The sequence below is a fragment of the Stegostoma tigrinum genome, chromosome 4, assembly GCF_030684315.1.
Source record: "Stegostoma tigrinum isolate sSteTig4 chromosome 4, sSteTig4.hap1, whole genome shotgun sequence".
Taxonomy (NCBI): domain Eukaryota; kingdom Metazoa; phylum Chordata; class Chondrichthyes; order Orectolobiformes; family Stegostomatidae; genus Stegostoma; species Stegostoma tigrinum.
The window spans coordinates 28,954,372-28,982,171 of NC_081357.1; the positions used below are offsets into that span (position 1 = coordinate 28,954,372).

Genomic DNA, 27,800 nt, shown 5'->3' on the forward strand with positions numbered 1-27,800 from the left:
AGAAAGGAGGTATGAAGCTGTTTGGGTGCTATAAAATAAATAAGAGAAAATAATTATCTTGAACCCATCAGTTCAGTATTGAATGTGTGTTGTCATAATTTTGAAGCCCCTATTTGCATGTTTAGATCAGTATGTCTTGTTGTGGTACCTTGTGTGTAAGTTGACTGTCATGTTTCTCTAAATTATAGATAATTCTTAACTAACAACATGCAAATATACTTCATTGGCTGAAAAGCACTGTTTGGGACATCCTATTGTGGCAAGTGTCTCGTCAGTACAGGAGCTGAGTTCCTCTGTGTATTTAAATGTTAATTTAAAAATTAGTATGTTTGAAAAGTTAAATTTTGTACCTGGCACTGTTTACTCTTGTACTTTGCAATAATGTATTCTAAATGATAATGTGAAAATAAGTGATTAATATGATGATGTTACATTGTTTCTTTTTACACTGTTTAATGAAGTGGCCTTTTGTGTATGTTTACATCCACTTCCAGCAAGTGGCTGAAGTTCCTGCAGTTGAATGTGACTTGTACCTGATTTGAGTAGTGACTAAATCATTCCTTTTCATAGGTCCACACGAACGATAATTCCGCATAGACCAATGCTGAGGCTTAAGTAATTCTGAAAAGCTTGCTTAGTTACTAGGTATATTCACTGAGCCAACAGCAGTTAAGTTTGTTTTTGTTGTAAATTAATATAAAGCCTTAAAAGTAGTGCTGCAATGTTCTATCACATTTCAACTCATTTTCAGGAATGTGTTCAAAACTTCGAGACACTGCTGCATTCAACTCTTTTGGGTGGGTGGGGTGTGGTGTAGAATTAGTGCAGGTATAGGCCATCTGACAATTTCAGCTTGCTCTGCCATTCCACTGTGGCTATCGTTTGGGTTATCAACATTGTCGAACAGTATTATCTGTTTGAAAATTAATTTCTTCTTATTACCCTGTGCTAGTTGATTGTACACTTGCTCACCTAGCACAATATTATGTTTTCTATTTTTCCAGAATTTCCCTGAATCGGAACTTCTTCATTGCCTCACAAAAGACGCTGTTGAAGCTCATTTTATGTCTTGCATTAAGGAAGCTGATGCCTTAAAGCACAAAAGTCAAGTAATCAATGAGATGCAGAAAAAGGATCATAAACAACTCTGGATGGGCTTACAAAATGGTACTTAGTTCACAATCTCTTATGAATGGCAGTTTTGTTGACTGTGTTGCAGATGTTGCCATCTTCCTGTGTTAGTTTTAACATGAAGCAGAATGTTCCAGAATTACATTTCCTTCTTCCAAATTTGATGTTTTCCTAAATGATTGTTTACTATTTTTAACCAAGTCCTCTAAACAATGGTGTAAAAGTGCACAGAATAGGTGGGAAAAGTTTCCTCCAGGATATTAAGGACAAATGCTACGCTGCTGATTCACTTCCTATCTCTTGAATCTGAGATTATTTGAAATATAATTGTTAAACGGCTGGTAATTTCATTCATTTTGAGGGGCTAACCCAACTGGAGAAATCTTAAAGTAATCTTAAGTTTGCTGCAAAACATAGTTCATCAATTTTTGTAGTGTGTTATTCTCAGGGATTGTTCCAAAAACTGAACAATAAATAGAGTTGAATGTACATGAGGTAGTTACTGCACCAGATGGCACCGTTATGCAGCGCTTCTGGTTTCAGGCTAGTACATAGTGTGGAAGAATAGAAACTTTAGAGCAAGGAGAGTTAAGTGTTTTCAGCAGAAAGGTGCTAATATCCCAACTTCACTTTGAGGCAGTATCTGATCTTTCTTTTTCATTTTATAATAACTGATTTGATTTCACTGAGTTCGTTGGTAAAGCAACATCAGAGTTTTTCACTGGACTGACTTGGCTTTGTTGGATTTTCTGCTGTATGTATTACTGTTTCTGGTTGATTCCAGAGCTATAAGTTACTGAGTATTGTGCTATCATCAGATTATTTCTGAAAACATCAGGTCTGTGTTTTATAAGATCATTGTTGAAGGCTGTCAGAACATTTGCTCTTGAGATTCAGGCTTATTTCTAGATTTACTTTGAGATTTCTTAAAGTTATTAAGAAATATTTGAAGGGTTATGGGCCAGGCACGGGCAGATAAGACTAGTTTAGTCCGGGATGATGATTGGCATGGACTAGTCTAACCGAAGCGCCTGTTTCTGTGCTGTATAACTCTATGACATTGTAGTACTGAGCAATTAATTAGTTACTTGTATGACAGATTAATCACCTATCATCAAGAACAATGTAATATTGTAAATACATTTCTTCTCTGCCAACTCTCCCCAGTCCATTAATTTTTGTGTCACTCTCCCGGATGACAGCAACCTCCTTTCTGAATATGTTCTTTTGTAGCACTTGTATGTAGAGATCTTGTATCTCTACGCACTCCTTGCATTGCTGCATCTGTAGGTACAGAAGCAGCAATCTGCTTTTTCAAAATTTTAGCCACCATTACTGGCAGAATTGTAAATTCTTAACAAATGGTTTTAACAGCACTTTTTTGTGCAATGTGATTTCTTTGTGAACAAAGGACTTTTTTTTTATATTTGTTATCCTAGTTAGAAATATAGTGCCCACTCGAGTTGATATGCAAATTTTGACCAAGTAAGAGAGCCGCAGCTTTTGGCAAATATGAATGCCACCTAGCTTTCAAGAAAAATCAGGCAAATTTTTTTAAATCAGAAGAAAAAGAAATAAAACTTCTGAAACTGATACAACTCTTTTAGAACATTTAGCATCTTTCTTTACTTTTTATAGGATTCTCACATAGCTTTTGAATATCTTCTCTTACTTATGAAACAGTGCACACAACCACAAATGTAAAAGAAAGTACAATTTAGGCCCACTGAATCTCAGAACATGATACATCTGCAAGTATTTTCTGGTATTGAAAAGAGAAGCAAAACTGATTCTGACAGTTGTTGAACAAGTGTTGCAATAAGCTTGAAGATTGTGCAGAAATTAAGTGTTTTTCTTTGTTAAATACTCATTGTTTCATTTGGATAAAACAACTGAAATAATGCCTGCAAATACCTTCCTGCAGATGATTTATTTTGAAAATTTGTTTAATTAACCCTTTCCTACTCCCTTTGACATGCTGAAGTATGGCATTATATGTTTGGAAAGCTCTTTTAGAAATCATACATTGCAAATGAGGGAAGCCAGTGATGGGGTATTTTGCTTTTGGGTAGAGAAATAGGCAGGTCAGCAGGCTAATCACTTGATACTTGCAGAAACAAATTGTATCAGCAGTAACCATGGAATGATTAGGAATATTGGCTGAATTTTCACTCTTAGTCTCTTAGCCAGGAGATATAAAGACCAATTAAAAGTTCTCTGCTGATGTTGGGATCATGATAGGTTTAATATCATGTACTGAGGATTTGCCTGTGGAACCTTCATGATAAAGTGGTTCAGAACTTTATCACACCAAAATCAGCCTTTTGATATGCAGTTATTTATCTTTCCTGCTTTTTATAGCTTCTCCTTACACAGATCTTGAATGGAGAATTATTTGCTACCACCAGTTTGGAGGATTCTGAGATCGCTGATAAATCCAGAGTTTGAGTGCAAACTGTGCCAAATATGGTGCAGATTAGATCAGACAGATGAGGTGTTTGGAGTTTGCCCAGTCTGTTTGATACTTCCATGGAGTTTTGCCTGGTCCTAGTGAATTCTTTTGTGTTATGTGCCTTCTCACGTAAAAGTTCTCTAATTTGGTTATTCACCAGGCAAGAAGATTGACTGTAAAATGAAAATGTAAAGTATGTTTAAATGCTTGACTCATTCTTCCCAATTACTTAATTTTTAAACCTCTGTGTGATTGGCAATTATTGGATAAATTTTCAAATAAATTGTTATTTTTTAGGTGCAGATTACTCAATGGTCATTGTTAGAGAAAAATTGTGTTAATTGTCTTCTTGTTCCCTTCTCAAAAGATTCAATGATGACACCTTTGAAATAGGTTTCAGTTTTAAGACTTTTTATACTGTTCTATATAGAAAAATTAAGGATTGTGGAATCCGAAGAAAGTAACCAGATGGGCCTAAAATTGGCTCTGTGTCGGGAAGCAAAAGATAATGGTCCCCTAGTATTTTTGTGACATAAGGCAGTTTCTGTTCGGCTTGGGGTGGTCTCAGTACTCGTTCTCTTGCTTTTTCTGCTATCTAACTTAAACTTAATTGTAGGGTTTGGTTCATAGTAGACTGCAGACAGATGATAATGAATGAGGAGGGCAAAAATTTGGTAAATGAAATGCAAGGTCTTCAGACAAATAAGACAAAGGAATGCACAATAAATGAAAGGATGCTAAAAGGTAGAAGGACATGGGTGCATCAGAATGCATGTCCATGGGCCCTTGAAAGTAGGAGAATAGGTACTTAATGTCATTAAAAATATAATATGCTTACCTTTTATTTGCTGAGGCCATGCTGGAACCTTATATAAAATACAGTTTCGGCTTCAGCTAGAGCTTGGTATATATAGTTCTGGTTATAGCACTACAGAATGTACAGAGAACTCCATATAGATGTCATCAGAACTGCAGAATTTTGAGAGATTACTTAGCCTGTTGTTGATTTTTCTTTGAAGAAGAGGAGGCTGATTTAATTGAGGTGAGAAAATTGAGTGTCCTGCATCAGCTGGATAGTGACAGAGATCGATAATCAGAATGCATAGATTTAAAGTAACCATCAGAAGAGAGGAGAATTAGGGAATTCTTTCCCCAGACACTAGTGGGTATCTGAAATTCGCTATATGAAACAGTGGTTATAGGCAGAGGCTTTCATTATATTGAAAACAAAACTTGGATATGCAGTGAAAGGTTAAGGAGAAAACTTTTCTTGGTTGGAATTTGAATATCTGTCATCAGCAGCAGATTTTCTGTGCTGGTTTAATATTCTAATGTTTTGGTGTGGAAGGCTAGAATGTATGGTGCCCTTAACTCATTTAAGTTTAATAATTTTGGCCACAGTTATTGCTTCAGTTGACTTTTAATCAGGCATTTCCCACTAGGTAACCATGATGTTGAGGTGTCAGTGTTGGACTATGGTGGACAAAGTCAAAAGAAACACACCAGGTTGTAGTCCAACGGTTTTATTTGAAATCACAAGCTTCACTGGGTAAAGGGGCTAGGCTATGAAAGCTCGTGATTCCAAATAAACCTTTTGAGCTAGAACCTGGTGTCATGTGACTTCTGACTTTTTCCACTAGGTGGCATCATATTCATTTTAATATTAAACTGTTAACAAGCAGCTGCCAGCTTGCAAACATTTATGCTTACAAACGAAGTCCTGTGTTAATATTAATTCTAAAGATCCGATGTGAACATTTTCTTCTGCTTACAGACGGCTAGTTTATATTGTATTGTATTCCAACTTGTCTACAAATCGACTTTGAATATGCTTGAGATGAGATCCCATAGGTAATCAGGTTACTGCCTGTGCATTTTTAATAGGTGTTAGTTAGCATATCTACAAGAACTGAGAAATTATTGTAATGAGAATTGAGGAAATTGTCCTCTGCAAACAAATTATAGTCGCAGTGCGTAGTACATTTTACACTTCATGTGCAGATAATGATAACTAGTCCACTCGAACAACAAGGTTTTTGGGCTGAATTATTAATTAAAAATCATGTAGTAGCTAAATGCATTGCAAAGCACTTTCAATTAAAATTGATCAATAAAATAGCTTTTCACTTTTGTAAGTAACATGACCCAGTGTGGTTTATGATCAGATTTGTGACAATTTATTTGGACTATATTCCAGGTACTGAGGGCTGTAGTTGATGTCTGATATGTTTGGACTGTTCATTATGTAACAGTGACTTTATTTTTCACTTTATTCACTTGAATTAATATTAATAATAAGATCTTGTTTGTAAGTATAAATCTTCGCAAGTTGGCAGCTGCCTGCTCGACCATTATTTGTTTACTCATCCTTCGCTCATGACCACCTCAAGAGCAGCTGCTGCCTTTGAATTGTTGTCAATCTGATGTAAGTACGCTCCAAATGCTTTTGGGGAGGGAGTTGTCAGGATTTGACCCTGTGACAGAGTGAATCGTGATACAATTCCAAGTAAGGATGGTGAGTGGTTGCTGAGGAATTAGCAAATGGAGCTGTTCACATGTATCTTGAGCCCTTGTCGTTCTTGCCTTTAGGGGCCATGGGTCTGGAAGATGTTGTTTCAAGTGTTTTAGTTAATTTCTGCAGTGCGTTTCTGTAGAGATATACTGCTTCTACTGAGCACTGGTGATGGTGGGAGCGCTTGTCTGTAAGAGATGGTGTCAGTGAAGCAGACTGCTTTGTCCAGTATGATGTTAAGGTTCTTGAATGTTGTTCAAACTGCTCTCATCCAGGAAAATGGATAATATTCCAGGGCACTCCTGACTTATGCCTTCTGGGCAGGCTTTGGTGAGTCAGGAGGTGAGTAACTCAATATTATTTAGCCATTATTTGGCTAATCTAGTTCAGTTTCTGGCCACTGGTGACCCCATTGCTGAATTCTCCCACCGTTAACGGTGGTAATGCCACTCAGTGTCAAAGTCAGTCGTTGTATTTTGTCTTGTTGGCGATTGTTATTGTTTGCGACTTATTAGCACAGACCTGAATATTTTCTAGCTCTTGCTGCATTTGGTCATGGACTGCTTCAATATCTGAGGAATCATGAATGGTGCTGAATGGTCAGTATTACCATTACTGACACTGAACTAACGCAATTCCTGGGATTTTTAAAAATATACATTCATTTACTGGATGTGGTTGTCACTAGCCAGGCCAGCATTTATTATCCATCTGTAATTGCATTGTGTCAGTCACATTGCGTGTCTGGAGTAACATGCAGGCCGGACCAGGTACAACCAGCAGTTTCCTTCTCTAAAGGGCAGTAGTGAATCAGATGAGTTTTACCTGACAACCGACAATGGAGTCATGGCCATCATTAGACTCCTAATTCCAGATATTTATTGAATTTAAGTTCCGCAGTCTGCCAATTCAAACCCGGTTCCCCAGAATATTGCCAGAGTCTGTGGATGAATGATCTAGTGATAATACCACAATGCCATCACCTCCAATAACAATGATGCAGAAACTGAACCAATCATATAGCACTGACTACAATAATAGGTCAGAGGCTGAAAATTCTGTGAAAAGTGACTAACCTCCAGCCTACCTAGTATTTACAGTGCACAAGTTGAGTGTGATGGAATACTGACCACTTGCCTGAATGAGTGCAGTTCCAACAACATTTGGGAAGCTTGACCCCTTTCAGAACAAAACACGATCTGAATTTCTTTCATCACTTTAATGGTAACTCACACAGTGACAGCAGTGTGTACTGTCTACAAGATGTATTGCAGTAGTTCAGTAAAGTTCCTCTGAGATCACCTTCTAAACAAGAGCAGCAGACACTTGGGAATAACACCACCAGCAGTTTTCCTTCCAAGCCTCATTTGATCTTCAGTTGAAACCCTTCTTCATTCTTCCAGTGTCATTGGGTCAAAACCCTGGATCTCCCCTCCTTAAAGCACTGTGTGTACTTAAGCACGTAGATTGCAGCAATTCCATAATGTGGCTCATTGTCTCCACTCTAGGACAATTAGCGATGGAAAATCATGTAGGCCTAGTCAGTGAAACCCACATCCTACGAATGAATAAAAATAAATTAAAACTCTTATTTATTGTATAAATGCAGCTGTGTAACTTAAGAGTATTGAACAGTAGCTCTGATGTTGAATTTGTTAACACAGTTCATCAAGTTGAGTTTGCCTATTTTAAATACAATTGGGCAAATTGATTTAATCAGTTTTCAATTTAGCTTTTTTCTGAATATGATTAGTTCAGCTTTTAAAGGAAAATATTCTTCATGCTAGTTGTATTGCAAGGACAGTATTGGTCTTTATTTTTCTCATGTTGTTTGCATACTTCCACTTGCATGACAAATATCCATGTGTACTAATAATAAACGGAATTATATGCATGAGATGAATAATTGAGTTAAAGCAAAAATTGAATTATCAGCTTGTTTTGCAGCTTTGACGTAGGGTACGAATATTAAAGAGATGGGCATTTCAGATTCTGAAGTTGTGTTCTTTATACATTTAAGTGAAGTTTTGTTTTGAAGAGAGATTTGTAATTACAAAACTATGGCAGTTCCTCATTTGCATATCAAGTATTAATTTGAAACAGTAATTGCATGTTGAAACAGGGCTGCAAGGAGATGCATTCTTCTTGTTCATCGTACACTTGGTATTTTTTGTGGAGAGAATTTAAATTAGTGGTTCATGCTTTTCTATGTCCAAGCATGTGTCATTATCATCTTAATCAGAATAAGATCCAGCATATTTTTGAGTCTGTGTCAAAAGAATCTCGGAAAGAAAATGTAGTTAATAAATTGAGAAATTAATCCCTATTTCCCCAAGCTTTTAAAAGTTGCTTACCTTGTTTAATAAATATATAGGCATTTTCATGCCTGTCTTTCACTGAACAAATTTCATTCAAATTACATCCTTACAATCTTAGTGCATTAAACATATTGAAATAAACCTGCATCATTGTATTGTTAAGCTATTAAAAAAAGGTAATTTGTCACAGAGGAGTATAGTACTTAGTTATTCAGTTGGTAGTTAGTTAATTAGCTTTATCACGGAAGATATTTTGGAGTTCTACTTGATTGGTTGCAGATGTTGAGAAAAGTTTCAATTTTTTTTCTGCATTGAATTCTTATTCAGACTATCAAACTTGATACCATTTTTATGGAGTCTAGAGTGACACAGCATAGAAACAGACCCTTTGGCCCAACTCTTTCATGTCCACCAGATGTCCTAAATTAATCTAGTCACATTTTCCAGCATTTGGCCTGTATCCCTGTCAATCCTTCCTAGTTATGTACCCACCCAGGTGCCTTTTGATTGTTGTAATGGTACCAGTCTCCACCATTTCCTCTGACAGCTCGTCCATGCTTGCACCACCCACTGAATGAAAAAAGTGCTCCTTAGGTCCCTTGTAAATCTTTCCCCTCTCTCTTTAAACCTATGCTGTCTAGTTTTGGACATTCTACTTTGGGAAGAAGGCTTTGACTATTCACCTTATCCAAGCCCCTCATTTTGTAAACTTCTACAAAGTCACCACTTGGCCTCTGACACTCCAGGGAAAATAGCCTGTAGCTCAAACCCTCCAACCCTGAGAACTTCCTTGTAAATCCTTTCTGAACCTCTCTTATTTGACAACATCTGATAACAGGGATACCGGAATTGAACTCAGTATTCCAAAAGTGGTCTAACCAGTGTCTTGTACTGAGCATTATGACATTCCAATTCCTATACTTAATGTACTGACCAATAAAGACAAGCCTACTAAACGTCTTCTTTGCTACCTTGTCTACCTGCGAATCCGCTTTCAAGGAGCAATGAGCCTGCGCCCCGACGTCCTGTTGTTTGGAAACACTTCTCCGGACCCTATTGTTAAATGTGCCCTGCCATAATTTGTCTTGCTGAAATGGAACCACCTCATTTATCTAAATTAGGTCTGTCACTCTTCGGCTGATCTGATCAAGGTCCTGTTGTGCTCTGAGGTAAGCTTCTTCACTGTTCACTGCGCCATCAAATTTAGTGTTATCTGCAAATTTACGAACCATGCCTTCTATATTCACATCCACGTCACTTGTAAATGATAAACAGTAGCAGATAAAGACACACCACTAGTCACAGGCCTCTAGTTCAAAAAGCAACCCTCCACCACCACCCTCTATCTCCTACCTTCAAGCCAATTTTATATCCAAATGGCTAGCTCTCCCTGGATTCTGTTTGATTAACCTTACTAACCAGTCTACCGTGCAAAACCTTGTCAAAGGCCTTCTATAGACAACATCCACCACTCTGCCTTCATGTACCTTCTTGGTCACCTCTTCAATAAATAAACTCAGTCAAGTTTTGTGAGATATGATTTTCAATGCACAAAGACATGCTGACTGTCCATAATCAGTCCTTGTCTTTCCAAGTATGTGTAGAACCTGTCTCTTAGATTTTCTTCTGACAACCTACCCACCACTGATGTTAAGCTCACCAGTCTGTAGTTCCCTGGCTTTTCCTTGCAGGATTTCTTAAATAATGGCACAACATTTACCGCCATGTAGTCTTCTGGCACCTCACCCATGGCTATTGATGACACCACTACCTCTGCTAGGGGCTGTGCAGTTTCTTCCATAGCTTTCCTCAATGCTCTGGATACACTCCGGTCATGTCCCAGGGATTCATCTGCCTTTATACATTTTAAGACCTCCATCACCTTTTAAGACACCATTATTTATTTCCCCGTATTCCCTAGCTTCCATGGTAAATACAGATGCAAAATATTCATTTAGAATCTCATCTATCTCCTGTGGTTCCATATGGCCTCGTTAGTCTTTGATCATAGATCATAGAATCCCTTCAGTGTGGAAACAGGCCCTTCAACTCAACAAGTCCACACTGACCCTCAGAGCATCGCATTGAGACCCACCCCCCTAAAACCCACCTAACCTGTACATCCCTCAGCACAATGGGCAATTGAGCATGGCCAATCCACCTACCCTGCACATCTTTGAACTGGTGGCTGGAAACCGGAGCACCGAGAGGAAACCCACGCAGACATGGGGAGAATGTGCACACTCCACACAGCCTGAGCATTGAATTGAACCCAGGTTCCTAGTGCTGTGAGGCAGCAGTGCTAACCAGTGAGCCACTGTACTGCCCCATACAAAGAAAACTAAAAACTTAGAAGGATCATGTTCTCAAACTAATCATAGAACGTAGAACATTACAGCACAGTACAGGCCCTTCGGCCCTTGATGTTGTGCCGACCTGTCATACCAATCTGAAGCCCATCTAACCTACACTATTCCATGTACATCCACATCCTCGTCCAATGACGACTTAAATGTACCTAAAGTTGGCGAATCTACTACCGTTGCAGGCAAAGCGTTCCATTCCCTTACTATTCTCTGAGTAAAGACACTACCTCTGACATCTGTCCCATATCTTTCACCCCTCAATTTAAAGCTATGCCCCCTCATGCTCGCCATCACCATCCTAGGAAAAAGGCTCTCCCTATCCATCCTATCTAACCCTCTGATTATTTTATATGTTTCAATTAAGTCACCTCTCAAACTTCTTCTCTCTAACGAAAACAGCCTCAAGTCCCTCAGCCTTTCCTCGGAAGACCTTCCCTCCATACCAGGCAACATCCTAGTAAATCTCCTCTGCACCCCTTCCAAAGCTTCCACATCCTTCTTATAATGCGGTGACCAGAACTGTACACAATACCCCAAATGCGGCTGCACCAGAGTTTTGTACAGCTTCACCATAACCTCTTGGTTCCGGAACTCGATCCCTCTATTAATAAAAGCTAAAACACTGTATGCCTACTTAACAGCCCTGTCAATCTGGGTGGCAACTTTCAAGGATCTGTGTACATGGACACCGAGATCTCTCTGCTCATCTACACTACCAGGAATCTTACCATTAGCCCTGTACTTTGCCTTCTGGCTACTTCCACCAAAGTGCATCACCTCACACTTGTCTGCGTTAAACGCCACTTGCCACCTCTCAGCCCAGCTCTGCAGCTTATCTATGTGTCTCTGCAACCTATAGCATCCTTCGTCACTATCCACAACTCCACCGACCTTAGCGTCATCTGCAAATTTACTAACCCATCCTTCTACACCCTCATCCAGGTCATATATAAAAATGACAAACAGCAGTGGACCCAACACCGACCCTTGTGGTACACCACTAGTAACTGGTCTCCAGGATGAACATTTCCCATCAACTACCACCCTCTGTCGTCTTTCAGCAAGCCAATTTCTGATCCAAACTGCTATATCTCCCACAATTCCATTCCTCCGCATTTTGTACAATAGCCTATTGTGAGGAACCTTATCGAACGCCTTGCTGAAATCCATATACACCACATCAACCAGTTTACTCTCATCTACCTGTTTGGTCACCTTCTCAAAGAACTCAGTAAGGTTTGTGAGGCACGACCTTCCTTTCACAAAACCGTGCTGACTATCCCTAATCAATTTATTCTTTTCTAGATGATTATAAATCCTATCCCTTATAACCTTTTCCAACACTTTACCAACAATTGAGGTAAGGCTCACTGGTCTATAATTACCAGGGTTGTCTCTACTCCCCTTCTTGAACAGGGGAACCACATTTGCTATCCTCCAGTCATCTGGCACTATTCCTGTAGACAATGACGAGTTAAAGATCAATGCCAAAGGCTCGGCAATCTCCTCCCTGGCTTCCCAGAGGATCAGAGTATAAATCCCATCCGGCCCAGGGGACTTATCTATCTTCACCTTCTGAAGGATTTCTAATACCTCTTCCGTGTGAACCTCAATCCCACCTAGTCTAGTATCCTGTATCTCAGTATTCTCCTCGACAACATTGTCGTTTTCTAGAGTGAATACTGTTGAAAAATATTCATTTAGAACTTCCCCTATCTCATCTGAGTCCACACACAACTTCCCACTACTATCCTTGATTGGGCCTAATCTTACTTTTGTCATTTTTTTATTCCTTAAATACCTATGGAAAGCCTTAGTGTTTATCCTGATCCTATCCACCAACAACTTCTCATGTCTCCTCCTGGCTCTTCTGAGCTCTCTCTTTAGGTCTTTCCGGGCTACCTCATAGCCCTCAAGTGCCCTAACTGAGCCTTCACATCTCATCCTATCATAAGCCGCCTTCTTCCTCTTGCCCAGAGATTCCACCTCCTTCGTAAACCACGGCTCCTACACTCTACAGCTTCCTCCCTGCCTGACAGGTACATACTTATCTAGGGCACGCAGGAGCTTTTCCTTGAATGAGCTCCACATTTCTAATGTGCCCATCCCCTGCAGTTTCCTTCCCCATTCTATGCTCCCTAAATCTTGCCTAATCTCATCGTAATTGCCATTCCACCAGCTATAACCCTTGCCAGTGGTATACACCTATCCCTTTCCATCACTAAAGTAAACATAACAGAATTGTGATCACTATCACCAAAGTGCTCACCTACTTCCAAATCTAACACCTGGCCGGGCTCATTACCCAGTACCAAATCTAATGTGGCTTCGCCCCTTGTTGGCCTATCTACATACTGTGTCAGCAAGCCCTCCTGCACACTCTCTGGACAAAAACTGACCCATCTATAGTACTCGAACTATAGTGTTCCCAGTCAATATTTGGAAAGTTGAAGTCCCTCATGACAACTACCCTGTCTCTCTCTCTCCTATTGAGAATCATCTTTGCTATCCTTTCCTCTACATCTCTGGAACTATTCGGAGGCCTATAGAAAACTCCCAACAGGGTGACCTCTCCTTTCCTGTTTCTAACCTCAGCCCATACTACCTCAGTTGACGAGTCCCCAAACATCCTTTCTGCAACTGTAATACTGAAAAATACATCGTTTATCACCAAGCTTGTTTACTTCCACTTAGAAAACAACACCTGGACCTTTTTCTGTTAACACCACACTGCTACCAAACCTTCATCTGCCTGGCTTTGTCACCTTGAGATTTGATATTTCTAGTTCATTTGTTCTGATATCTAAGGTTCTACCCATCATGAATGCAAGTTATACAGGCTTCCATTCACCACTTGCCTAGCTGCTAACCAATTTTTGGCTTAATTTACAACCTTGTGCCAGTTTTTACATCCCCATAGAATTGCTCATTTCTACTTCTACCTTTAATTCTCTAAGAACAGGCTGTAGTAGATCTCTTAATGCACAGTGACTCAGAATTAGTTAATAACCTCAGTGAATTTATCCCAAGGCAGCAATGATTATGACATTTAATTTCACATTCGTTTTAAGTACAGAAGAGTAAATACAAATGTACTAAACTTCAGGGCAATTATGAATGCAACAAGACCTATTTGGCAAAAGCTAACTGGCAAATTGATTGCTGAAGAAGCAACCCATTCTGAAATGTTAACCTTCCTACTTCTCTGCTGCCTGGCCTGCTGTGTTCCTCCAGCTCCATATGGTGTTATCTCTGACTCCAACATCTGTAGTTCTTACTATCTCTGGCAAATTAAGGATTAGGTCAGTAAAGGTGCGGCAGCAGACATTTTGAGAGAGTTCAGAATAGTTAAAAATACACGTTCTAGTGAGTAAAGGAATGCGTGTTCACTCTGCAAGTTAAATAGAGTATCAAATCGAAAAAAAATACAATTCCACAAAGATTAGAGGGGGAGAGAGGAGACTTTCAGGCGGAATCCTGTAATTTGTGGAGTGGTACAGGAATCAATGCTGGGGCCAAAACTGTTTACAACAAATTAAATGACAGAAGTGAATATATAATCACCAAATTTGTGGTTAATACACAAATTGGTGAGAAGGCAAGTTGTGAGTGATATAGAAAGGTTAAATGCGTAGCAAAAAAAAACTGGTAACGTGGAAAATGTGGTGTTATGCACTTTAGCAGGAAAATTAGGAGAGCTGAATATTATTTAAATGGGGAAAGTCTCCAGAAAGCTGCAATAAAGAACCCCTAGTGCATAATGTTCAAAAAGCTAGTATCCGAGTTCATTTAGTAATATGGAAGGCAAATGGAATGTTAGCCTTCCTTTAAAGGGAAAGGGTATAAAAATGAGGAGGTCGTTACCTACCATTTTTGATGCAAACTTCACTTGTTAATTATTATCCAAGATCGAAGTCTTGCTGCAATTGGATGTGGAGACCTCGTTATCTGAGGAGATTCAGATAATACTGCACATTACGCAATCAGCAGGGATTATCTCAACAGTCAGCTTAATGATGAAATGTCGATCATTGATGAAACTGAGGATGATAGTTATGCCAAGGATGCTACATTGAAGAACCCCCATAGTGTTATCTGGGCCTAGGATGATTGGTCTCTAACAAACAAAACTATCAACTTTTGTGCTATGAATCTATGACTCCACCCAGTGGAAAGTTTCACAATATCATTGACTTCTGTTTTGTAGTTCTGATTGGCAGCAGACACATTCAGATGAGGCCTTAATGTCAAGTACAATCGTTCTCACTTTAGTATATTTGGACCAGTGTCAATAATAAAGTCAGGAACCAAGTAGCTCTGGTAGAACCTAAACTGATCATCAGTGAGAAGATTATTGCTATATTGTTACTGATGCCATTTTACACTTTGCCAACGCATCTATACTCCATCATTTTGGGATTGTCCAACTTTTTGTAGCCAGGATGTACTTTAGTAATTTGTGTTATCAGGTAGATGCCAGTACTGTAGTTGTATTGGTATAAGTTGGCTAGGTTTTTGGCTAGTTCTGAAGCACAAGCCATTGCCACAGGGCTGTTGTCAGGGCCCATAGCCTTTGCTGTATCACTGCCTTCAATCAATTTGATTCACTTCATTTGATATCAGGAAAGATTTATGACTGACATCTGTGATGCTGGCTACATTGAGGAAACCATTTGGTGCTTCTGGCTGATTATTAGAAAGTCTTTGACCTCATCTCTTGCACTATTCCAATTTGTCTGTTCTGCAGCAGATTGTATTCTATGACCTTTCCAGCTTGAGTGAATCTTTGGTGGAGTACTGACTCATCAGCAAAGGCTTAGGAAGATAGTATAATAATCAACAGGAGGTTTTCTCATCTGTATCTGATCTGAAGGACGTGAGACACCATTGGTCTGAGTCAAAATCGAAGATTTGTAGGGTGTTTCTGTTCTGATTGTATAACATTGTGTGCTGCCCCCTCTATTGGGTGTGATCTGCTAATGGGGCAGTTTACAGCCTGAGCTGATGGTGAGGTCTGCTAACGTGTGATTCAGTGAGTGTTACTATGTAAAACTATTGCTTTCTAATCTGTATGATGCTTCACCAGTTTGAACACAAGGAGATCTTCCCCAGATCAGTGGTACTGAGTGTGCCATCATTGTTTCAGTGCCTCAGTTGATGTCAAGTGGTCTGTTGGACTTGTTCACTTTTTTGGCTTTTTTGTAACGCCAAGGCATAACCATGTGGTTTCTAGACCATTTCAGAGGGCTGTTGTTGCAGTGGGTATGAAGTCCTATATGCGCTAGACGAGCTAAGAATAGTAGATTTCTTTGCACAAAGGACATTAGTAAACTAGATGGGTTGTAACTACAATTGCTGGTAGATTGTGTCGTAATTACTCAGCTTTCGATTCTATATTTGTTAATTAATTGAATGTCAGTCCGCTAGGTTTCTGGATTGCTACTGTGCAACCATGGTCCACTGGATAAAGAAATGGAGGTGAAAGCACTTGAATCATTCAAGAAGCAATTGGAAGTTCTTTTTAAGCTCTTTATTGATGCATGTACCAGGATAAGTCAAATGACAGACAATTTTGTAATATTGTGCAACGTCTTTAAACTAAAAGACTTGCGTTGATAATCCCACCTTTCGTACTTCGCAGTCCCAAGGCCACTGAGGTGATGCTGTTGTAATGTCACAAATGTAACAGTTTGACTCAGCAAGGTCTCGTTATTAGCAATGTGATAGTCAGGTAATCTATTTTAATGATGTTGATTGATAAATAATTGGGCAGAATAGTTGGGATAACTCCTTTGAACCTTTGCATTATTTACTATATCCCCATTTGGGTTGTATGATCTGTCCATCTGAAAGATACTGTCTCTGACATTACTTCCATCAGCACTGCTGTAGAGTAGCAGCCTAGCTTTTTGTGCATTTTTAAGTCCCTGGAATGTGATTTGAGCCCAAAAATTTTGCAAGCCAAAATGCTGTCAAATGACCCATGGCTGACATACCTTCATGTCAACAGTTTGAGGTTATGCTATTTAGCCAGCGTGGGGTAGGGTCAAAGGAAAGGTGCCCGAATAGAAAAATATTTAGCAGCATAAGGACTCAGTTAGTGTGACACAAAGTATAGTTACGAGTACCGCTGTCTTAAAATTTGCAGCTTTTGGTCTTTGTTAAAAGGCATGCCTGCTGAAGGTAGATTTTAACTGTTCCTCCCAGATGGAAGCAGGTTCGCCTCCTGTTTTAGGTCCTACCTGAGCTTCAACAAAGTATCTGAGGAAATAACCATTGATTAAAATGCTATATTCTAGCAAAACAGTCACAGCTTTAACTCTTGCAAATGGAGAAGTGTTTCATTTGTGAAGGTTTTGATCTTGGGGTGAAATTAGTAATCCAAATGTGCACTAATTTAGCTGAGCCAGAAGCCTTGTCATCCAAACATTACAATCATGAATTGCTGTCCCAGAGCATTTGTAGCCCGCATGTACAGATGTGTTAACAGTTTAGTATTTCATTGAGCAAATCTATAATAGTACAGTCAATAAAGAGACATTAAAGTTTGCAATGCAAATGTCTTTTTATGACATTGTTGACAGACATTTTAATTCCATCATTTTAATGTAACCTGGTCTGTTGTGTTTTAACATAAATGTGATGATTCTCTCTTTCAAAGTGATCTATTGGTTTTTGTATTTGAGCTCAGTTTGTTTTTCAGTTATCAGGCACACTTTTTTTTAAATGCTACAGGTTGAAAAGATATGTACGCCACCTTTCAACTTGTGTTTGCAAGTTGGTTGAAACCTAGAAGATGAAACTCTAAGTTGGAAAAGGAAAATCAAATTTTCCTGAGGCTGAAGTTCTGGAGACATAACAGAGTTAAATTAAATCTGTTCCTCTCTCTACAGATACTGTCAGACCTCCCCTAAGTTTCTCTTATTGTTGAAGCTTTTTTGTTGAAACTAATGCGAATCTAACTGGCAAATGCACTTACGTTTTAATTAGTAAATTAGAGCTGTTGCTGCTTGAATAGTTATCTTCAAACTATTCAAATTATGGATTTTAAATATTTTTGCAGCTTTAGTGCTGGTTGTGTGTTTGTCAGAAATAGTTAAGTTCTGCTCATCAGTTTGGAATATTTTGATATTGAGACGATTCATTGTGACAATATTTTCTTGGCATCAATAATTTGCAATTTCTACAAATTCATCTTGTTTTGTTTGAAAAATATTTACTGAAGGATGCTTAGGTTATCTAATTGGTTGTGAAATAAATTGATAGATTCAGGTAGATCGATCACTGCAGCAGAGTGCTTACATGTCAGACCACAAGTTTGAGCTAAAGCAAACTTGACGTTGGCATACTTCAAGCCTAAATGATGAAAGGTGTGGAATGTGTTCTGAAGGAAGGCTACTGAAGAACCATTATAAATAGGTTCAAGATGCAAGTAGCTGTGTTTCTGTAGAGAGGAAAATTTGAAAATGGTAAAGATCTGATAACACTTTATTTTCTTGCTAGTAAGGCCAGCAGTTATCCTTAATTGCCCATGTGAAAGCTTTTGTGCTCCTAAGATGCTGCTTGACCGGCTGTGTTCATCCAGCTGCACACTTTGTTATCCCTGAAAGTGATGGTGAGCTACTTGCATTACTGAAATTTGCATATTGTTGGGAAAGGACAGCGTCAGAAGTCACATGACATCAGGTTATTAGTCCAAGATGAGCAGAGAGATCTCGGTGTCCATGTACACAGATCCTTGAAAGTTGCCACCCAGGTTGACAGGGCTGTTAGGAAGACATACAGTGTTTTAGCTTTTATTAATAGAGGGATCGAGTTCCGGAACCAAGAGGTTATGGTGAAGCTGTACAAAACTCTGGTGCAGCCACACTTGGAGTATTGTGTACAGTTCTGGTCACTTCATTATAAGGAGAATGTGGAAGCTTTGGAAAGGGTGCAGAGGAGATTTACTAGGATGTTGCCTGGTATGGCGGGAAGGTCTTCCGAGGAAAGGCTGAGGGACTTGAGGCTGTTTTCATTCGAGAGAAGAAGGTTGAGAGGTGACTTAATTGAAACATATAAAATAATCAGAGGATTAGATAAGGTGGATAGGGAGAGCTTTTTTCCTAGGATGGTGATGGCGAGCACGAGGGGGCATAGCTTTAAATTGAGGGGTGAAAGATATAGGACAGATGTCAGAGGTAGTTTCTTTACTCAGGAGTAGTAAGGGAATGGAATGCTTTGCCTGCAACGGTAGTAGATTCGCCAACTTTAGGTACATTTAAGTCGTCATTGGACAAGCATATGGGCGTACATGGAATAGTTTAGGTTAGATGGGCTTGAGATCGGTATGACAGGTCGGCACAACATCGAGGGCCAAAGGGCCTGTACTGTGCTGTAATGTTCTACGTTCTACTTGAAATCACAAGCTTTGAGTACTCCTACTTCACATGTTGTGTGACTTCTGACATTGTCCACCTCAATCCAACACCTGTATCTCCACACGTTGGGAAAGGATTCCAGGTTGTTGACCCTGCTATGTTTTGATTTAGCACAGGATCACTTTAAAAATTATATATGCTTCAAGGTATATGGGTATCGCTGGCTAAGCTAGCATTTAGTGTCTATTTCTAATTATAGAGGGCAGTTGGAAGCCAACTACAATGCTGTGCATCTGGAGTTATACTTGTGCCAGACCAGGTAAGGATGACAATAGTGAACCAGATGGGTTTTTCCAACAATGAACATTGATCATTTTTAGACTTTTAGTTCTAGATTTTTATTGAGTTTGAATTCAACCATCTGCCATGATGGGATTCAAATCTGGTCCCTCAAACATTACCTAGACCTCTGGGTCAGTAGTCTAGTGATAAAATCTCTAGGCCAATCTGGTGCTTATTAAAATGAACACTCAACCTCAAACAGCTTGAGATCATAATTTGCAATGTATACTTAAAAATTGCACTGGCAATGATGTTACTTCCTCTGACATATACAACTATGGAAAACCCCATCAACTTCCTGGGGGGTTACCATTGACCAGAAACTTAACTAGGCCAACTATTCAAAAGCTTGTGGCTATGAGAGGCTATCAAAAACTAGGAATTTTACAGCATTGAATGCATACCTGACTTCTCAGGACCCCAAAAGTTGTAATCTCTGGATTACCACTAGTGCCACGTGGCAGTGAGTGTAGGAATAAGCAGATAGAGCAAATGAATGTGTAGCTGAAGAGTAGGGGCAGGAAGAGGGTTTTTACATTAATATCTCACTAGGTCAGTTTTTGGGAAATATGGGACCTGTCCAAGTACCCTGAGGCATTTGCTGTTGGGGATTTAAAATAATTTTGACTGGGGAATAGGATGTGGTCTGTATAATGCACAGACAGATATAGAAGAAAGGCCAAATCAGTCTGGCAGGCAGAGCAGATGTAATCAAGTTACAGTGGAGCTTGGCAAGATTGAATTGCAATTATTTTAATACGAGGAGCCATGTAAGTTAGGCAGATGTGTTGAGGGTGCTGATGGAGATAGGGTATCATTGCCATCATGGACGTGTGGCTTGGGGAGAGGTAGGATTGAAAGTTCAGTGTTCCAGCATATAAATTCTTCAGGTGAGACAGTGTAGTGTAAAAGAGGAGGTGATGTCGCAGTATTGATCAAAGAGTCAAACACAGCAATAAAGAGGGATGTCTCTGAGCACGCACAGAGGTTCTAGAACAGTGCAGAATAGCCAGTATTTGTTCCCTTATTCAAGAAGGGCAACAGGGGTAATCCAAGAAATTATAGGCCAGTGAGCCTTGCATCAAGGATGAGGAAGTTATTGGAGAAGATTCTTAGGGACAGACTTACTTGCATTTGGAGAAGAAGGGACTTATTAGGGATAGTTAGATTGGCTTTGTGCAGCAGAAACCTTGTCTCAAACTGGAGGATTGTTGAGTGGATGTTGTCTGCATGGATTTTACTAAATCATTTGATAAGGTCCCTTCTGATAGGCTGATCCAGAAGATCAAATCTCATAATCCATCGGACTCTTGTGGAGGTTTCTTCTTCAGATTGGAGACCTGTGACCAGCAGTGTGCCGCAGTGATCGATGTTATGTCCTGCTTTTTGTCATATGTATAAATGATTTGGATGTGAACATAGGGGATATAGTTAGTAAGTTTGCAGATGACGCCAAAATTGGAGGTGTAATGGAGAGCGAAGAAGGTTATCGCAGAATACAATGGCACCTTGATCGGATGGGCCAATGGGTCAAGGCATGGCAAATGGAGTTTAATTTAGATAAATGAGAGATGCTCCATTTTGGAAAGACAAATCAGTGCAACTTAATGGTAGCGTCCTGGGAAGTGTTGCTGATCTTGGGGTGCAGACTCATAGTTCCTTGAAAATGGAGCCCCGGGCAGCAGAATAGTGAAGGAGCTGTTTGGAATGCCGCCATTTATTGGTTAGTGCATTGAGTTAGGAGTTGAGGCGTCGTCTTGCGGCTGTACAGGACAGTAGGTAGGCCGCTTTTGGAATACTGCATTCATTTCTGATCTTCCTACCGAAGGAAGGATGTTGTGAATGTTAAGGGGTTCAGAAAAGATTTACAAGGATGTTGCCAATGTTGGAGGGTTTGAACTAAGTGGAGAGGCTGAATAGGCTGGGGCTATTTTCCCTGGATCACTGGAGGCTAAGGGATGACCTTAGAGGTTTATAACATCTTGAGGAACACTAATAGGGTGAATAGCTAAGAACAGTACCCAGGGTAGGGGAGTCCAAAACTAGAGGGCATAGGTTTAAGGTGAGAGGGGAAAAGATTTAAAAGGGACCTAAGGGGTAACTTGCTCATGTAGAGCATGGTGCACGTATGGAATGAGCTGTCAGTGGAAGAGGTGGAGGCTGGTACAAATACAACATTTAAAAGGTACCTGGATGGATATGTGACTAGGAAGGGTTTAAAGGGCTATGGGCCAAATGCTGGCAAATAGGAATAGATTAATTTAGGATAATCTGGTGGACATGAATGAGTTGGATCTGTTTCCATGCCGTAAAGGTCATTATGAATTGACATGTTGGATGCAAAATTAGCTGAGCCATAGAAGACAGAGGGTAGTACTTGAGGGGTGATTTTTTCTCACTGGAGTTGTCATGTTCTGCTGCAACCTACGTTGTTTGTAATATATGTAAATGATTTGGATGAAAATGTTTGTGGTCTGATTAATAAGTTTGAAAGGGACATGAAAATTAGCAGAGTTATGGATAGTGAGGAGCAATAGTAAAGGATGCAGCAGGATATAGATCAGCTGAAAAGTTGGGTAGAGAAATGACCTAAGGAGTTTCATCCGAACAAGTGGGGTGTTGCATTATGGGCAGTCACATGCAAAAGGAAAGTATACCAGAAGGCCTTTATGATCATTGATATATGGAGGGATCTTGGGTCCAAGTGCATAGCTTTCTGAAAGTGGAACACAAGTGGATAAATTGGTAGAGAAGTCATATGGATTGCTTGCCTTCACCATTTGGGACATTGAGTATAATAGTTGGCAAGTCATGTTCCGTCCATATAGGACTTTGGTTAGGCCACATTTGAAAAACTGTACACATTACACCATAAGAAGGTTTGGAGGCTGTGTACAGGATGCAGAAGAGGATTACCAGGTTGTGGCCTAGACTAGTGTTTTTGGCTACAAAGACAAACATGGATTGTTTTTGCTGGCCAGTTGGAGGCTCAGGGGTGACCTGGTAGAAGTATATAAAATTATGAAAGGCATGGATAGGGTGGACAGTCGGAACCTATCTCCCAGGATGGAAATATCCCATAGCAGGATGCGTGGCTTTAAGGTGAGGTGGCAGGAGGGGCAGGGTGGAGGGCTGGATGAGGGTGAGGTAGGGAGATAGTTTAAAGATGTGTGAAGAAAGCCTTTTTTACACAGAAGGTAATGTGTGGAAAGGGAGGTGGTAGAAACAGAGGAGCTAGCAAAGTTTAACAGGCATTTAAACAGACAAGTAGACAGGCAGAGAATAGAGGGATATGGACCATGTGCAGGCAGATGGGATTAGAATAGAATGTTTAGAATAATGCTGTGGTTGGTACAGACATGATGGGCTAAAAGGTGCGTTCCTGTACTATATGGTTTGATTTCTATCATCTATCTTAGAAGGACCTCCATTGAAGCCATGCGGATAGAAAGTAAAAAGACAAGGGGCACAATTGCGTTGTTAGAAGTACTTCCCAAACGGTCAGGAGGAGAGAGAAGGGCATATGTGTAGACAAATTTCACTGAAGTGTAAAAAACAATAGAATGCTATTAAGGGATTTTCCCAACATTAACTGGGATAGACCAAGTGGGAAAGGCCTTCGGGGGTGAAATTTTTAATGTGTTGAGATCTTCTTAAGCGAGCCAGCAGAGGGTCCTGTAAGAGATTGGATCTAATTTTAGCAAATGAAGCTAGGCAAGTGGTAGAATTGTCAATGGGAGAGCATTTTGGTGATGACCATAACTCAAAAGCCATGGTAAAGGACAAAGATGAACGAAAAGTAAATGTTTGTAATTGAGAGAAGGCTGATTTTATTATAAGAAAGGATCTGGCTAAAGTTAACTGGGAGCAGCAGTTGTAGGGAAGTTTACATTGGCGTAGTGAGAGCTTTTCAAAAAGGAAATCATGCAAGTGCAGACCATCATCTTCCTGTAGAGGTGAAAATTGGGAGCAAAAAATCCAGAGAATCCTGGATATCAAGGAATGTACAGTTTTGGATAAGAATGTTAGGGAGCCCTGTGGTGTGGACGAGATTGGGTGCTTTCACACTAGTCTGGCCCTAGGCAGCATGGTGGCTCAGTGGTTAGCACTGCAGCCTCACAGCGCCAGGGACCTGAGTTAAGTTCCAGCCTCTGGCAACTGTCTCTGTGGAGCTTGCACATTCTCCCCGTGTCTGCGTGGGTTTCCTCCGGGTGCTCCGGTTTCCTCCCACAGTCCAAAGATGTGCAGGTTAGGTGGATCGGCCATGCTAAATTGCCCATAGTATTCTGGGGTGTTTGGGTTATAGGGGAAATGGGCCTGGGTAGGCTGCTTCAAGGAGTGGTGTGGACTTGTTTGGGCCAAAGGGCTTGTTTCCACCCTGTAGGGAATCTAATCTAATCTGCCATGTGGACCCTGAGGGCTGAGAATACCAGAAGCCCAAGAATTGTGTGGAAAGTATAGGGGATTACTTGAAAAAGAAATCAGGAAAGAGGAAGCATGAAAAAGCACTGGAATAAAATGCAGGAAAATCCGTAGGCATTTTGTAAGTACATTAGGGCAATGGGTAACAGTGAGCTGTAATCTTTCCATTAGGTACCTAAGTGGCAAATGTTTGGTGGAGCGACAAGATATGTGAAATTTTAAGTGAGTACTTTGTAACTGTGTTCACAATCGAAGAGGCGTAGGTACAGAAATCAGAACAGGATTGTGATATACATCAACAAAGCACAATTGAAAGGGTGAGCGATCAGTAATTTGAGCAGGTTTAAAATTGAATCAATCTCCAGGCTGGTGTAGGAGGCAAGGAAGGAGATTGGGGCCCTGATGTTAATTTTCAAACTTGCCTTGGGTAAAGAAGTGACAGAGGACTGGTAATGTGAAACCATAATCTAAGAAGAGTGGTTGGGATAAAACAGTGGACGACAAGCTATTGATTTTAGCATCAGTTTTATGAAAAATTGGAGAAATTCTGAGGGATGGAATTAATCTTTACCTGGAGAGACAACTAAGGATTCATCACAGTTTGAAAGTTGGAAGTCTTATCCTTTGACACCCCCAGATTTAAAATTGTAATGTACTCCTCTCCTGCTTCTCATTCTTTATTTATCTACAGCAATCCAAATTTCAGCTGCCTGCATTCTGTCCTGTTGAGTCTTCACCTCCATTCTTCAACTACTTAGCTCCTAATATCCCGCTAGTTTAATAACTCTTGCCCCATTTAAATGCTTTAGCCTTGCCCTTTCCTATCTATTAACTTCTTCTATCCCTGGAGACTTTTGGTCCCCAAATTTTCCATTCTTCTGACTCTGGCCTTCTGCATCCCTGATCATCTTTTTGACTTTCTATCAATGTTGATATTAACTTTTTTTTTACATTTGGCTGCAGATAATCGTACAGGCAGACCATTATGGTGGCTGACAGAACAAATGCAGTATAATTGCAGCATTGTAAATTTGAGTCAGTGGTGGACTGTGAACCATTATAGCCACAGACTACAAGCATTGTCGGGGCTTCTCTGTTTGAGCGGCTTAAAATATTAGAACCTTTTTAGTACAGAAGTTCTTCTTAAACTTGGGGAACAAACTAAAGATATGCGCAAATCATCAGCGTCGTTTGTCATAGTTTGTGATACATAATGTCTATATGCACAAAAATATGTGGTGAAATGAAGGGGAATGGAGGCACGATAGATATAAAACTGAAATGTAAAGCAGAACAGAATTGTGAAAATGGTCTTCTAAAAACTTGAGAAAAAATGGCTCCTTTGTATAGGCAGCAGAGAATATTATGCAGAAGACACAGGGAGGTTTCAGACCGATACAAATAGGTTGTCTTGGGAGGTGAAAATCTGCCAGTTCATGACCAGGTCGAAGTCAAAAGGATTTTTCCTCTTGCAGAAAAAAAATCTAGAAGTATAGGGCTCTGTTCCAAAATTTGGGGTCACTCCTTTTAGGATAGATGAGCGTTTTTCTCACAGAAGGTTGGACAACTTTGGAACTCTGCTATAAATGCAGGGGTCAGGATCTTTTAAATATTTTTAAGTTAGTAATAGACAAACATGAGGCGAGGGTAATTCAAAATTAGGGATAGATGGGAATATGGAGCTATGGTCTTATTGAATGGTGGAGGAGACTCACTGGGCCAAATTAGCTGTTTCTGCTCCTCATTCATATATTTGTATAGTTAGCTGAGGCCTTATGTTCTTAGGATACAACCTGAATTCAAACAGTCACCCAAATGTTCTTGAGCACATTTCAAAAGAATTCATTGTACATGACCAAATACTTTTCAGTGAATCAGAACTTAATTGAAAATACAAGCTGACAATCCAGGGATTGAATGAAAATGAGATCAACTAACAGTTTAATTGTTGAGAAATGTTTCACTTTTATATTTAAAAATTAGAGCTAAAATAGTTTCCAAAATTGAGACATCCTTGTGACAATTACTGTGAAATTGCATTCTGTAATTTCTTGTAATTCAAATGATAAGCTAAATGCTTCCAGTGGCTGGGAGAGGAAGTAGATGACAATTAAGTAGCTCATAATCTTATAGTACAGTAAATGAACAAGAACCAAGCTTTAATGATAGTTCTTTTAAAGAGGTTAAGAAATGTAGTATCATTTGTAGTGATGAAAGCTTCAGACCCTAAACAATTTTGAAACTCAAGAAACTGAACAGGTTCAGTGTCAAAAGAAATTCCAGTTATTTAAGCTCAATGGTTTTCTTGAGGGCACTTGAAACCTGAACTGCATCCCATGTACATGTCATCTGCACTGTCATCTATACTGGTTCCAAGTCCATCACTGTCTCAAATTTACAAAATTCTTCAACCTGTTTAAATCCGTGCACAGCCCTTAAGGTTCATATCTTTTTAAAACTGTTTTAATTACCTATCCTCCTTCAACTTGGTGTCAATGCTTCTTGACTATACTCTGGGAAATGTCTGACATGTTGAAAATGTTGAAGTTGCTACATGAATGCTGGTTCTTTTTGTGAAGATTGAAGTTATTTGAATTGATGATAATTATCTAGTTTACCACATGGTAGACTTAAAATGATGTATCTAAAAACAATTAGTGAAAGATGGGGAGTTTAAAATGTATTCTTTTATTTTCCAATATGCTTTTCAAACACTCAGACACAATTTCAAAACATTGGAATGAGGTTCCACTATGCTGGGAAAACTTACGAAGAAATCACCAGACAGCTGAGATTTTAGAAATAATTACGCTGCCCATCTCAAAAAGGGCAACTGAGAAATAGTGCAAGTCATCACCAATCTTTTGGTTCTGGCTTTTGTCCTCCCCATGGCTGAAGCATTAAATATCTAAAAATGTACACATGCTCAAAATTGGGCTTGGTTAATTCAATTGACCGGAGTGTGGAAGCAGGCCATTCGGCCCATTAAATTCATACCGGCACTCCAACGAGCAGCCAACCCAGACCCACCCCTCTACCCCATCTGTGTAACCCAGCATTTCCCATGGCTAATCCACCTAGCCTGCAAGTCCCTTGACATTGGTAGATTGGCCATGCTAAATTCTACAAAGTACACGGGAGGAAACTGGAGCATCCAGAAGAAACCCATGCAGACATGGGGCGAATGTGCAAACTCCACACAAATAGTCACCTGAGGTTGGAATTTGAACCTGGGTTCCAGGCGCTGTGAGGCAGCAGTGCTGACCACCGAGCTGTCATGCCACCTTGTATGCCCACTCTACCCTTAGTATCTTCTTAATTCTGTAGAAATTTCTCAGTTTTGAAATGAGAGTACATTAACTTTAATTTCGGTCTCCAGTCTCCTTTCATTTCCATTCCGCCCTGCTATGTAAATACATAGCTGGCTTGTCTCGTTAAAGTTACAGGTTGTACTTTTAGTTCCTTGTTTCTTTGAGTGTCTGGCTTTCTTACCTCTCTGCAAGCCCATATATTTTGAGCTGCACATGTCTTCCAGACATTGCACAAGACACCTGTAGGAGAGGCGGAGTCATACAACAAGAAGTCAGCTAGGACATGAAAAGTACAATTGCATTTCTTGAAGTGCCAAAGATACTAATCATCAAGGAAGAATGTTCCTGGCAATTCATTTGGATGAGGGCCTGCAGAGGAAAGTTGAAAGTAATATTGAAAATGTAAATGTTGCTGTCTAAAACTTTGCTAGCATTTTTATCTTAAAATGCATAAGTTATCCATTGCATTTTCTGTGGTACATTGATGTGAGTTTACACCAAAATGATGTTCAGAAAAGAACTTCAACATTTAACTCCGGTGAAGGGTAACTTGACCTGAAATATTAACTCTGATTTCTCTCCACAG

The 27,800-nt window shown here is 39.7% G+C and overlaps 1 protein-coding gene across 6 annotated transcripts in view; it reads left to right on the forward strand.

Annotated features, from left to right (window-relative positions):
- atg5 (ATG5 autophagy related 5 homolog (S. cerevisiae)) overlaps positions 1-27,800 on the forward strand; it is a 250,982-nt gene that overhangs the window by 26,838 nt on the left and 196,344 nt on the right. For all 6 annotated transcript variants that reach the window (XM_048530924.2, XM_048530920.2, XM_048530925.2 and 3 more), the window contains exon 5: positions 1,005-1,167. In XM_048530924.2, the coding sequence (XP_048386881.1) occupies positions 1,005-1,167 (163 nt within the window). The remainder of the gene's footprint in view (positions 1-1,004; positions 1,168-27,800) is intronic.